At 56.6% G+C, this 12,947-nt stretch overlaps 4 protein-coding genes across 4 annotated transcripts; 2 read left to right on the top strand and 2 right to left on the bottom strand.

Moving 5' to 3' along the window:
* Positions 1-18: 18 nt before the first annotated feature.
* SLS55_007086 (uncharacterized protein) lies at positions 19-1,225 on the bottom strand (the record flags this gene model as incomplete). The annotated part of the gene is made up of 3 exons (XM_066778510.1): positions 19-138; positions 195-632; positions 683-1,225. 3 exons carry the CDS (start codon positions 1,223-1,225, stop codon positions 19-21), a joined length of 1,101 nt encoding a protein of 366 aa, XP_066630947.1.
* Positions 1,226-1,633: 408 nt separating this feature from the next.
* On the top strand, positions 1,634-2,785 carry SLS55_007085 (uncharacterized protein; the record flags this gene model as incomplete). The annotated part of the gene is made up of 2 exons (XM_066778509.1): positions 1,634-1,882; positions 1,934-2,785. 2 exons carry the CDS (start codon positions 1,634-1,636, stop codon positions 2,783-2,785), a joined length of 1,101 nt encoding a protein of 366 aa, XP_066630946.1.
* A 2,455-nt stretch (positions 2,786-5,240) lies between these two features.
* SLS55_007084 (uncharacterized protein) lies at positions 5,241-8,973 on the top strand (the record flags this gene model as incomplete). Its single annotated transcript, XM_066778508.1, has 6 exons — positions 5,241-5,304; positions 5,360-5,493; positions 5,552-5,941; positions 5,991-6,057; positions 6,106-7,525; positions 7,575-8,973. 6 exons carry the CDS (start codon positions 5,241-5,243, stop codon positions 8,971-8,973), a joined length of 3,474 nt encoding a protein of 1,157 aa, XP_066630945.1.
* A 2,587-nt stretch (positions 8,974-11,560) lies between these two features.
* On the bottom strand, positions 11,561-12,517 carry SLS55_007083 (uncharacterized protein; the record flags this gene model as incomplete). Its single annotated transcript, XM_066778507.1, has 1 exon — positions 11,561-12,517. One exon carries the CDS (start codon positions 12,515-12,517, stop codon positions 11,561-11,563), a length of 957 nt encoding a protein of 318 aa, XP_066630944.1.
* Between the last annotated feature and the right edge of the window lie 430 nt (positions 12,518-12,947).

Raw genomic sequence — 12,947 nt, 5'->3', positions numbered from 1 at the left:
TAGAAAGAATCGTGCGGATCAGGCCTTCCACTTGACTTCGTCCCACGTCTCATACTCATACTTCAGGCTCTTCTGGACCCAGACCAGCGTGATGCCGGCCCAAATACCAGCCCACAGGAAGGGAACCACCCAGCCGATCTGGAAAGCGGGGGATCAGTATCAGAACCACGAGTGGGGAAGAGAAGAGAACTTACCACGTAGGCTGCATCCCTCTGCATGGTGAAAATGAGAGCAGTGGTAAGGGCAGCAACCGCGCAAGCGCCAAAGGCCCAGAAAAGAGTGAGTCTGTGTAGCATGAGGCGGAACTGATGGCTGGCCATATAGCGCAGGTTCAGGCGCTGCCTGAACTCAGTCCCACCGCTGCCGTCAACAGCGCAAATGTCCTCAATGATGGAGTAGATTCCAGGGCGCAGGGGCGAGCCTTTCGGTAGCGAAGAGATACGCATCGGGGCTCTGTAGCCGGCGATACGGGCGATGTCCATGACAAGCATCTCGACACCAAAGGCGAACACCATGCTAGGCACGGGCATGGCAAGCAGGCGGATCGGTGGTTCTTCCGGGACGGTACCGACGATCAGCTCGATCATCACAGCAATCCAGGCGGTAGAGAGATTCCAGTGGAACCAGTCAAGCTGTCACAGGTTAGCCATCGTTGCTAGGCATAAGCGACAAGGTAACGTACATAGAAGCGCTTGGCGCCAATGACTCGGCAAGTCGAGCCCTTCTTCCACAGCCTGTGGAAGCGGATGAAGTATTCCACGATTGAGACAGTTCCAAGGAGACCGGTACTGATACTGAACACGGCATTGTGTGACAAGCTGGTGCCGTACCAGAGGCCGAAGTAAAGAGCGATTGGCATGCACACGCAGTCCAGGATGATCAACGACCAGAACCAGAAGATGCTCTTCTTCCGTGTGCGCAGCGTGTAGTTCAGCGGGGGAGGATGGGTGAAGTCGGGATCATCGTAGCGGATTTGCGTGGCAGCATTTGCGGCGTTGATGGACGAGGCGCGGGTGGATCCGGGCCTGCTTGGCGACGGCGTGCCGGACGAGCCTGGCGTGAGGTCCTTGTTGTTGTTGGCAGGATTGGCGTTGTTGGGGCCTGGGACCTGCAGCAAGCCTGCTATGCTGCCAGTAGGGTCGTATGGCGGCTGGCTTGGTCTCCGGGCTTCTTGGGGTGGTGCGAAGTCGACCTGCGTAACAGGCAACTCGCTACCGTTGCTCATGATGTCAGGGAACTCTTCAGCCTTGCAATTCGATGCAGCAGGAGGAAACAATTCGCTTGGGAGTCCGGAAGGCGAGGGGATTACGACGGCATAAGAAGGGCGGCGTCAGGACACGGCGGGGTTTGCGGAGGTGAGTGCAGGTGAAGGTGGGTGGGATTTGAGGAGAAGAAAGGGTCGATGGTCTCGCCGCGTCCGGCCGGCTCGCTCCTACCCGGTGATGTTATTGCGACACACAGGGAACCGGTGCATGACGTCGACGCCAAGCCTCCGCCTGCCCCGACCCAATCACGCGCGCGGCCAAGCTTGAGTCCTCTTATTCTCCCCGACCCCAACATTACGTGTGCTGACCTTCGCATTCGTACGAGAGCCTGGCGAGCATGCCTTGATGCTCCGCCCCCGATCATCGCGATGCGCTTCGCTCAGCTACTCCTGACCCTGCCGTGTCTCGCGACTGCTGCCGCCGTCTTAACCCATCAAGCGCCCCTGCCGGTGCCAGCACATGCACGCAACATATCCCCAACCCTGTTCGCCGAACTCGAGGAGCTTGCGCGCATCGTCGATATTTCCTATTGCGTCGGCCTCACCGGCTTGGGCATCGCGAAGCCCTTCACCTGCGCCAGCCGCTGCAACGAGTTTCCCAGCTTCGAGCTGGTGAAAGTACGGCTCTTGCGAGCTACTAGAACCTGCACTCATGACTGACAGGCATAGGCTTGGAACACTGGCCCTCTCCTGTCCGACTCCTGCGGCTACGTCGCCTTGTCTCATCCGCCCTCTGTACCGCGCATCATCCTAGCGTTCCGCGGAACATATTCTCTCACCAACACCATTGTGGACTTGTCGACCGTTCCCCAGGAGTACATACCGTATCCTGGAAGCGATGATGGAGACGATGATGACGACGCGCCGGACGCGAAGCCTATCAAGTGCACGAACTGTACAGTTCACAGTGGATTTTACCAGTCCTGGATCAACACGCGAGAAGTGATCCTTGAACACGTCGCCGAAGCGATCGATAAGCACCCAGACTACAAGCTGACCTTGGTCGGACACTCGCTGGGTGGTGCGGTGGCAGCGTTGGCAGCGCTGGATTTCAAGGCCCGCGGCTGGGACCCCCATGTGACCACCTTTGGCGAACCACGGCTTGGCAACGAAGGCCTGGTTCAGTACATCGACAGACGGTTCAATGTGGGAGAGAACACAACCGTTGAAAAAGAGACGGGCATCAGATTCAAGCGAATCACACACCTGGCAGATCCCGTCCCGCTGCTGCCCCTGGAAGAATGGGGTTACCATATGCACGGTGGGGAGATCTACATCGACAAGGCTGACCTACCGCCGAGCGTTGCCGATATCCGCATCTGCTCAGCTGACGAAGACCCAGATTGCATTGCTGGCGGCGATCCTGCGGGGTGGATCCCTGCGCGATTCAAGCTCTGGCAACTCTTCTGGGCTCATCGTGACTACTTTTGGAGGCTCGGGCTTTGCGTCCCTGGTGGCGATCCCTGGGATTGGAAGGGCAGGTACCCACCCGCTGGAGATGCAGACGAGGACGAGCTGTAACCTACGAGGCGACTCTTCAGAAGGCTACTGCACGGCCACTGGAGTCCGTTTTCGCTCAGTTTGGATAAAACCTTACTGGGCGAGTGAACCTAATATTTGCATGCGCACGAAATTGATATCATCGAGCGAGTCGGGATGGCGTTGTATCATTTCAGCGTACCTTTTTTCAGCGTTGTCTGATGTGGCCAGCAACCATACCTTTCGCCTCCTGGCACATGTTTCTCCCTGTCTAGCGGACCTGACACTCCGACTCTCCATTGCCAGCAGTTGCCCAACGACTCCCACCGAGCCTGTGGTCGCTTGCATGCCTTGATACATCAGAGGGTAGTTATAAAGAGCAAATTGCTATGCAAACTACGAAGGAGGAAATCATGGCTTCCGTCTTTCATTCGTTGGTAATAGGAAAAGTCAAGCGGTAACTACTGCATTTCCGGGAGAGCTTACTGTCTGGAAGTACAAAGGAGAGAATTAGTCTTTCATGGATTCCATCAGTTTACTGAAATTATTTCAAAATTTTCCTTCTGCGTGACGCCCTTCGCGATGGGAGAGGCATGCTTGTGCTTCCGTTTTTGGACGCTTGCGTTTGTCTGCTTGAAAACACATACCTCTTCACCTCCACCCAACCGAGCAAACTGTACTCCTCGTGTACAAGTGCACGCACTATTCCATGTACTACGCGAGGCCTCAGGCGCTTGCTGCATGGTCACCCAGCCAACGTATGCCGAAGAGCGGTCTGGTCGCGTAGTCTGTCATCACCAGAGCACAGGTGATAGTACTTCCAAGTCTTTTACACCGCTATGCAGCTTCACTTTCGCTGTTAGCCCATGGGGGTCGCCTGCATTCGATAGTACCTCACCCATTGCCTCCCACCTGACCTACTGACCCACCAAAGCTCGCCAACACACCCTCATCTTCCCATCTGGGGCTGCTGTATTTCTTTTGAGACAACTTGGAATAGCCAAACGCTTTGCGACACGACGTGCTGCGCTGTGAGCTAGCAGCAGGACAGCCCAGCCATCTCGGAAGCTCATGATCATCATCAATCGTCCTGCCGTCGAGATTTTTTTCACACGAGCAAACAAAGTTTTCCATGAGTATCATACTCGCGCCTTGCTTGGAGAGACCGGAGTCTGCATGCGTTTAGTTGAGGCTATGCCACTACGCATTTGACCGTGCTGCTGAGTGTTGTTGTGTTGTAAGGTAGCGGGTTTGGGCGATTTGAAATTGGTCATTTAGCATCGCCGGTTCTAGCACGACGCTACAGACCGTTGAGGCGGACATCAGCTCGTAGATGTAGGTTGGAGTGATGTCCACATGTCAACTCCACTCACGCCTCGGGCGCAAAATGACTTATGGAACATGCTTGCCAAGGAGGAAATTGGCTGTAGCCTAAAGTCCATAGTCTCCCACCAACCCACGCGGCTGTCCACGTCATGCGCAGGAACGACTCGTGTTCGTGGTGAGCGAGCAGGCATCCGATCCGCGAATTTTTCTTTCCCAGCTGCGGCAGTGGCTCGTACCCGTGGGCCAGGGGTGGGGTGTTCCTGAAAGGCAGGCGGCTGGCGCGATGGCTGCAGCCGGCAGTGTGATGCAACCGCGGCTGCTCAGACCTCTGTGCGGTGCGTCGCGATGGGGTGGCGGGAGATGTTTGCTGGCGGTTCCTTGCCAACAGCGGATCTCAAACATTTTCGCCGCGACCCCCGCTGCATGACTCGGCTTGTGCCGTTCCTGGACACAGCACCGGGCGCGAGCCGTCGCCCTCGCGTTGGGCGGGAAGCGTGATGTATGCCAAGGCCGGGGAGATTAGCCACGGCGTGGCTTCGCAAGGCCATTAAGGTGAGACGGCGAGCAGCCGGCGGCGTTGGGCGACAACGCCGTGCCTGTGGTTCACGTGTGCGTGGAGCCAGTCATGCCGTCAACGCACGGGATGCCAGGGCCCTGCGGCGTCATTGCGCGATTTGAAGCGGAGCAAGCGCAGCTGCAGCTCTATTTCCGTTGGTCAAGCTTCTCGCGCCGCCCAAAGCGTGCCCTGGAGCCATTTGGTCGTATCGCGCCGGCCACCACCTGCAACTCTCCGCTCGCGCGCCCGCCGTCACCCCTACCACCCATCCAGGCCCCAGCACCACCGCTGCGAAGCCCAAGCCTGCCAGCCCATTCCACAGCACAGCCTAACCCAGCATCCGCTACCACGCCGCGCGCGCGCCCTGAGCCCGTCCTGCGCCGCCTCAATTCGCCCGCCGCAAGCGACCCGCCCGCCCGCAGACCGCCCGCCGCCTGGACGTATATTCAGGGTCCACCAAGCTGTCCGCCCAGCTTGCCCTCCTGCTCAGGAGCCCGCGAGCCGCCAGCCCGCGCGTCCTCAGGAGCGCAGGTCGAGCCGACGAGCGGCGTAGCCTGACCGACCCCGAGCTGCTTCTCCGCCGCTGGCGCCCCGCCAGCAGCAGCCTCGCCGCAAATGGGCAACGTCAGCAGTCGCCAGGGCGAGGGCGACCCTATGTTCCTGCGCGACCAGAATCGCTGTGCGTCGAGCCTCGCGCGACCCTCTCCTGAAGCCGCTCTGACTTCTTTGTGCAGTCTCCATCGCCGCGCTCAACGTCACCAACTCGCGCAACCGCGTCCTCTTGAACGTCACCCCCAACGCCTTCCCCGCCTCCAGATACAACGCGAAGAGGGAATTCGGAGACGACAGCGTCGTCGAATACGTGCAGGTGCGGCGCCTCACCTGGGTGCGGAAAAGCGGGGTTCTCACTGACATCCGGCTGATAGGATCCCGAGACGTCTCCCACTGCGCCTCCCAGCTTCCTGATCCGCCTATCAAACGATGATGAGCTCACCTTCAACTTCACCTTTGTCGTCAGGCAATCCCAGGCTTTCCAGGCAGCCAACAACCCCGCCATCCCTGTCAGCACGCTTGCGCCAGTAGACACCGTCATCAATGGCCTCACCTTCCTCTTCGCGGGCAGCAGCAGGGAGTTGGAAAACTTGGTGACGCGTGAATTCCACGCAGATCCGAATCTGCATAAGAACCCAAATGTTGAATTGGTGGGCGACTATTCGACAATGGGCAACCAGTCCGTTCAATTTCAATGGTCGTGGAAGTGGAGGCCCCCGCGCATGCTGGAAGACAGAGGGGGCGGCTGGAGGAACAGCTGCAGTGTAGGTTTGCGCTTTTTGTCCCCGTGGAAAATCGCTGACGATCTGCTAGTTTGTGGAGTATGATTCGCGCGCACATCGCTTGGATACACTGGCAACATTTGCCTTCTGGGTCCAAAGTAAGAAATGATTATGTAAAGTCTGAGACACATGCTAACTGATCCAAGACACGCAGAAACCCGCTCCTCTCAGTCCCAAAACACCGTCCCCGCTTCTTGAATTGAGCGTACCACCCAGGCTCCGCGTTCCTTCGTCGCAGTCAATTGAATCTCGTGTCAGCGACTCGGATGGCGCCGACTTCAAGGACTTCCGCGAACCCGTGTCGCCGGCAATCGAGGCGATTGCAGAACACACGCTTGGCTTGGTTCCGACGCACAATACCTTTTCAAGCATGTTGCTCACTCAGACCAACACTAATAACACCAGCCCCGTCAGAGTCGACCTGTCCTGCCAAAGACCGGCCGAGGACATCAGTGCTTTGGACGATGGCCCCGTTTTCCGCGCGAATCTCAAGAACTTCGAGAAGAACACATCAGACATGCGCTCAAAATGGAAGCGGGTGTTGAAGAGGGCGGAAGCTACGATGGATGCCCAAGTCATCAGTAACAATGCGGTTGCGGAACTTATCGAAGCCCTGAAGGACACGGCAACCCCAAACTCCAACTCGGTGCAACCGGCAATCGACCATTATTTTGACAGAATCGCGCGCGAGATCCTGGCCTACGAAAAGCTCAACACGGTCAACGTTCAAAAACTCATCATCGAACCCATTTCTAAGCTTTACAACGTCGATATCAAGCAGGCAGAGTCAAAGAAGAAGGACTTCGAGGAAGAGAGCAAAGAATACTATTCATACGTCAGCCGGTATCTCGGACAGAGGCAGGACTCAATGAAGGAGAAGAGGCGGACGGAGACGGATACGAAGTACCAGACGAAGCGCCGAAATTTCGAGTTGAAGCGCTTTGATTATTCTTCCTACATCCAGGACCTGAACGGCGGAAGAAAAAACCAGGAAGTGCTCTCGTATCTCACGAAGTACGCGGATGCACAGGCCAAGGGATTCATGGCAGCAGCCGAGAAGGTCAAGACGATGCTCCCGCAGCTCGAGGCGCTCAGTCAGGAAGTCAAAGAAGCCGACAAGGAGTTTCAACTGCAGCGCGCCGAGCGCGAGGAGAAGCGCAGGGCTCTCGAGAAGAGCGGTGCTGCCTACAAAGAACCAGAGCCTTCTGCCATGTCAACTATTGCGCAAACGAATGGGAGGCCCCCTCCCCTGGAGGAAGCACGCTCTGACAGTATTGCACCCATGTTCAAGAGCACCGTGTCCCCCCCTCCGCCTTTAGGATCTCCACCCTCGACTGCAGCTATGCCGGTCACCCCAGGATTAACTGGCGGACCGTCCCTTGCATCGCTTCCCGCAACTAGCCCAGGTCAGAACAGCAAATTCAAAGGCATCCGTGACTTGGAGGATAAAGCGGGTGGAGACGGCCAGGACTCCCATCCTCCTCACAAGGAAGGCTTGCTTTGGGCTCTCAGCAGACCCGGAAGCCACATCGATCCCAAGGGCTTGAACAAGCAAGCTTGGCACAAGTAAGTAGATCCGTTGCTTTCATTTCCTCGTTTGCTAAACTGCGTACAGATTCTGGATCACGGTTGGCGAGGGCAAACTCTCCGAGTACTCCGACTGGAAGAACAAGATGAACTTACACATGACCCCGATCGATCTTCGCGTCGCCTCGGTTCGAGAAGCTCGTAACTCGGAGAGACGGTTCTGCTTCGAGGTCATCACGCCCCAGTTCACGCGCGTCTACCAGACGACGGGCGAAGACGAACTCAGGACCTGGATCCACGCAATTAACAACGCGCTGCAGACCGCTGTCGAGAACAAAGGCATTTCCGACCCGGTACCCACGGAATCTTTGGACAAATCCACGCGCAGGGATATCGCGTCGGTGCTCACTGGGAAGAGCACGTCACTCTCCGGGCGCAACAACTCTGGAAACACGAGCAAGGACAAGCCTGTCTCACGCCATGCGACGGTCGGCGATAGGCCTTCATATCGCAGCCCTGAAGCCGCTGGGGAAGCTAACAAACTTCTCGAGCAGATCCGCGAAGCTGACGCCGGGAACAAGTATTGCGCAGACTGCGGATCGGAAAGCAAGGTCGACTGGGTGTCCATCAATCTCGGGATTGTGGTTTGCATTGAGTGTAGCGGCATCCACCGTTCTCTGGGAACACATATCTCCAAGGTTCGCTCGCTCACACTGGACGTGCATTCGTTTACGACAGATATCATCGAATTGCTCTTTAAAATTGGCAACCGCGTCAGCAATATGATCTGGGAGGCTAGGCTTGACCGAGCCATGAAGCCTGGCCCTATGTCCACTCGGGAACAGCGCCTGAAGTTCATCAACCAGAAATACGCGGAGCGCGCGTTTGTTCAGGAGATCTCTGCTACACTGTCGCATTATGCGACACCGGAAGAAACGCTCCTTGCGTCGGTCAAGAAGAACGACATCCAGAACGTGCTCTATGCCCTTGCGCTGAAGGCGACGCCCAACGCGACAGACAAGTCCCGCAACACACCGGCTGTTTACCTTGCCCTTTCGGCCGCGGATCCTGCATCTCCTGCAGACACGGCGTCTCCCGCTGGCTCACCCGGCCATCCCCCTCAAGGTGCGCCTGCCGGAGGTCGGAAGTCTTTCCCGGTTGCCGAGCTGTTGATCCAAAACGGAGCTGACCTACCCAACACGCCGTCGCCCTTCCCGCTGAGCATATCGGCACGACTGTACCTGGAGCAGAAGCTAGAACAGCGAGACGGAAGACGGCCTGGAGTTAGCAGCACTCAAAATGGTAATAACCCTTCCAACAGCAGCGGCGGCGACGTTATAACCGCCCTGCCAACCATTCTGGCAGGAAATGGTGGCTCGCCAGGTGAGCGTACCAAAGAAAGAGATGCCAAGTTGCAAAAGCGTGTGTCAGCAGGCGGAAGGCTGATGAAGTCCGATGAATCGTATAGTTCGCGGCGGATGTTCTGAAGTTTAAGAGAGGCGTCGGGCGTTACGAGAAGGTCGGCCAGAGTGAGGAGGATTCCCATGTGGTCACGGTTTGCAGCGAGAGTCATGTCTCTGGAGCGAAAACGGCTGGTGGATTCTTAAAGGTATCATGTTCATGTGTGGTGTGGCGGCGGCTTGTCTGTCTGGTCTTTACATTTCTTTTTCCCTGAGCTTCGCGGAATTCCCCCCACTTTTCCCTCGGTGAGCGAAGCAATATCTTTTTTCCTATGCAAACGGCGTTTTTTTCCCGGTATTATGGGTCAAGGTGTGGCAAATATTGCAAGAAAAGGCAGGCCGGCAAAGCAAGGGACACGGACACGGACACACATCCCATTCGGTTTCCTGCTACGGATTTTCCACCCATCCTCCGTGGGCCAGAGGCGTTCAGGTGATCATCGGGACCAGTCGAGGCGGCGGCAGCAGCGCTTTTACTACGGGTCTGTCCATTGGATAAAGGATCACTCCCAGGGACGGTTTCTTCTCGTACCCGGGCGAGCATTCCTTTGGATTCCACGGGACAGGTGATGAGAAGCATGACTGATTGGGGGGGCTTTTTATTTTCTTTCTTTCTAATTCTTCATTTGTCTTTCTTGCCCCTTTGACTACCCTTCGCGCTCTCGTCGGGGATTTCCCAGCAACGAGGTGACTGTGCTAGTAGCTGCGTTTGTTTTTCTCTTTTCTTTTCTCTAATTCCCTAACCGTATTTGTTTGGGCGGCTACTCTGATGTTGTTATTCTTTGGTTGGTCGGCTCCCTTTTTCTTTTCCTTTTCTTGCGAAAGCTCTTGCAAGCATCATCTCCGTCTCACTTTGGTTGGTTGGCTCGTCCTCGAACGATTGTTGTCGGTGGGCTCCTCTGCGTTGTGATTATGAATTGGGAGAAGAAGAGGGTTGAATGGGAGGCAGGGAAGTGGCGAGAGAGGACGGATCAGGTGGAGGAAATGATAATCTATAATGAGCATTAGGGACGCGGTGTCGTCATTTTTGGTCCTCATCCTTTGGGTGGTATGGTGTGGCTTGAGCAGAGAGAGAGAGAGCCGGGCTACGGTAACAGAGCAAAGACGTAGACGAACAAAACAAGTCTTTTATTTTCTTAATTCAAAGTTGTTGTTTGCGCTCCATCATCTGCAGGGAATCATGGCGTATCGGATCAGTGCGACCGAGTTGGCTGCTTACTACATACAGGCACCGGACCGGGGAGGGTGGTTCGGCAGTTGGACCCAATTGCCGAAGCCGCGGCGGCCGGGCCGAATGGAATCCTTCGTCTGTGTTCTGTCTTTCGGATCATCCGTCAAAAGTAACCAACCGAAAATAAGCATCGACAAACGTCGCGGCGTCCAGAGGTTTTAGGGCCTATCTGCGCGGTGTTCGAAGTCGCGGTATCGAGAGACTTGTTCGATAATCACCTCTCCCTCTATCTTGCTTGTTTTCTTTCTTTGTATATCGATCCATCTGCTAAATACCTTCGGAATTCCCGGTTGCTCTGCCTCAGGCGCGCACGTCTGTGGTAGTCGTCGGCCTCCCATATCACTACCACCACCACCACCACCACCACCACCACCAACCGGAGCACAAAAACCAAAAAAAAAAGGAAATCCCGAAAAGAAAGAGAGCGAAAAAGAAAGAAAGAAGCAGCCAAACCCACCATGCCGTCAACAACCCCCGCCGCCGACCTCGACCTCGACGCGCACAAAGCCGCAATCCGCGCGCGCATCTGGGCCAAGCTCTCGGCCGTCGCCCTGCCCGACTCGCGCTTCGACCGGGACTTCTCGTCCTTCATCGCGGACTTCCGCGGCTCCTCGTCCGCGACGCGCCGGCTGGTCTCCCTGCCCGAGTGGCGCGCGGCGGCGCTCGTCTTCGTCGCGCCGGACAACTGCCTCGAGGAGCTGCGGGCGCGCGCGCTGCAGGACGGCAAGACGCTGCTGGTGACGGCGTACGGCATCCGCCGCGGCTTCTGGGTCGTGCGGCCGGAGGACGTGGGCGAGCGCGGCGCGTGGTACGCGGCGACGCTGGATGGCGTGGAGAAGGTGGGGAGGGCGGTGGGGTTGGGGGAGGTGAGGGGGTGGGCAAGCGGGGGGCGGGGCGTCGATGTCGCGGTGACGGGGACGGGGGCGGTTATGGGGGAGACGGGGGTTAGGTTCGGGAAGGGCCATGGCTTTTTCGATTTGGAATGGGCGATGCTGTATTCGGTGGGGGCGGTGAAGGAGCGCACGCTGGCGGTCGCTGTGGTGCATGATTGTCAGGTTGTGGGTAGGGAGGATGGGCTGGGGGAGTTGAGGCCGGATGTTTTTGATACGGTTTGCGATGTGGTCGTTACGCCGACGAGGGTGTTGAGGGTCGAGGGGGCGGTGAAGCCCAAGGTGGGCATTCTGTGGGAGAGGTTGGCGGCGGGCATGGAGGAGAGTATCCCGCCGTTGAGGGAGTTGAGGGAGATGCAGAGGAGTGAGGGGTTGGAAAGCACGGTGGGACTGCGAGGGGGTTAGAGCGAGAAGGATATAGACAGTCATGGCAGTAAGCTTGTAAGATATGCAGTGGTTCAATTGTGTAGTGGATGCTGCGAAGGCAGTGCTATCAGCCTTGACTATTCATTTTGAGCTCCCCAGTGTGCCAATCAGCTAGCTCTGCGTTGACATCCTCCAGCGACCAGGCATTGAACTCTTTCGGATCGAACGAATCAAGGTTGATCCCGTTGTTCAGCATGTCGAACTTCTGGTCCTCACTGCAAGTTCCAGCACGGATCCCCTGCTTCAACTCCTTCCAGCCTTGCGGGCCGCCGGCGTCCTCGAAAGGACGCGCACCCTCGCCGCCGGTGCAAGTGAAGGTCGAAGTAGCTGCTTCTCTCCCCTTCATCTTGATATGATGATCCCAGTTGTCGCCAAAGTCGTAGGTATAGATACACTGCTGTCCCTTGTATGGCTCCGTTTCGAGAACCTGCCACAGCTTGAGCTTGTTCGCAGGCTTCTCCGGCGTCCCCGGGTGACCGTGTGCTTCGTCGCCGAAAAAGGCCTCGGTGCGCCGATATCCCATCCCCGGCAGCGACTTGAGGCGAAGCAGGAATTGCCTGGGTTCTGCGGCCATCTGTGCATCGTAGGCGCTGGTGTCTTCGCCTTTCAACTCAGCCAGCCCGCGCGCGTCCCTGATGCCACTAACCCTGATATGATCCAGCAGGTTGAACTCCCGCGGCTTGTAGGTACGATCTTTGACACAGAAGTCCCAATCGTGGGTGTCGGTCCAACCAAAAGCGAGCTGCAGCGCGTAATGCAGCTCAAGGAAGGTTGCGGTGGAAGGGCACGATAGGGTGCGCTTGACGGCGGGATTGGTGATCTCGCCGGGGCACATCCAGGCTTCGAGGATGTAGTTGGGTCGCTTGCACGAAGGCTGGTGGGCGGGCCAGTGTGCGGTCTGGCAAGCACTGGAACAGTACGCGACGGTGCGGCAGCGCGAGCAGCGCCTGAGGGCTGTGGTGGCATCGGGCAACTGTTCGCAGCTGGAACATGTGCCGGGAACGTTGTCGTGGATGGAAGACATGGTAACGGGCAGGAGGTTGTTGATGAGTGATGGTTTGGATGGCTTGCAGGCTGGCCCAAGTTGCAGACTTTTCAGCAGATGGGAGGCTTGGCAATAGTAGTCCCTGATCCTGTATTGATAAGAAACCGGTTCTAAACCGGTTGTAAACCGGTTGTAAACCGGTTCTGAACTGATTCCCAATCGATTCTGAACTGATTCTGAATGAATTCGAGCCATCTCCTGCCTAACTCCTACATGAGATGCTGAAGGGGTATACTGATAGTATACGTAGCGATAGTAGATGGCTCTCTAAGTAGGGATGTTTCTTGTAAGGTGTTTGGAAAATGTTTGGAAATTTTTTGGAAAGTGTTTGGAGAATTCTTGTAGAATGTCTAATCGTGGTAAGAAAACTCAAAGTAGATTAGAACAGTTCGACAATAAGAAGTAGAGA

Source organism: Diplodia seriata, assembly GCF_021436955.1.
Source record: "Diplodia seriata strain FDS-637 chromosome Unknown scaffold_7, whole genome shotgun sequence".
NCBI classification, from domain to species: Eukaryota; Fungi; Ascomycota; class Dothideomycetes; order Botryosphaeriales; family Botryosphaeriaceae; genus Diplodia; species Diplodia seriata.
Note: the sequence above shows the minus strand (reverse complement) of the source record. Positions and strands in the feature narration are given on the sequence as shown.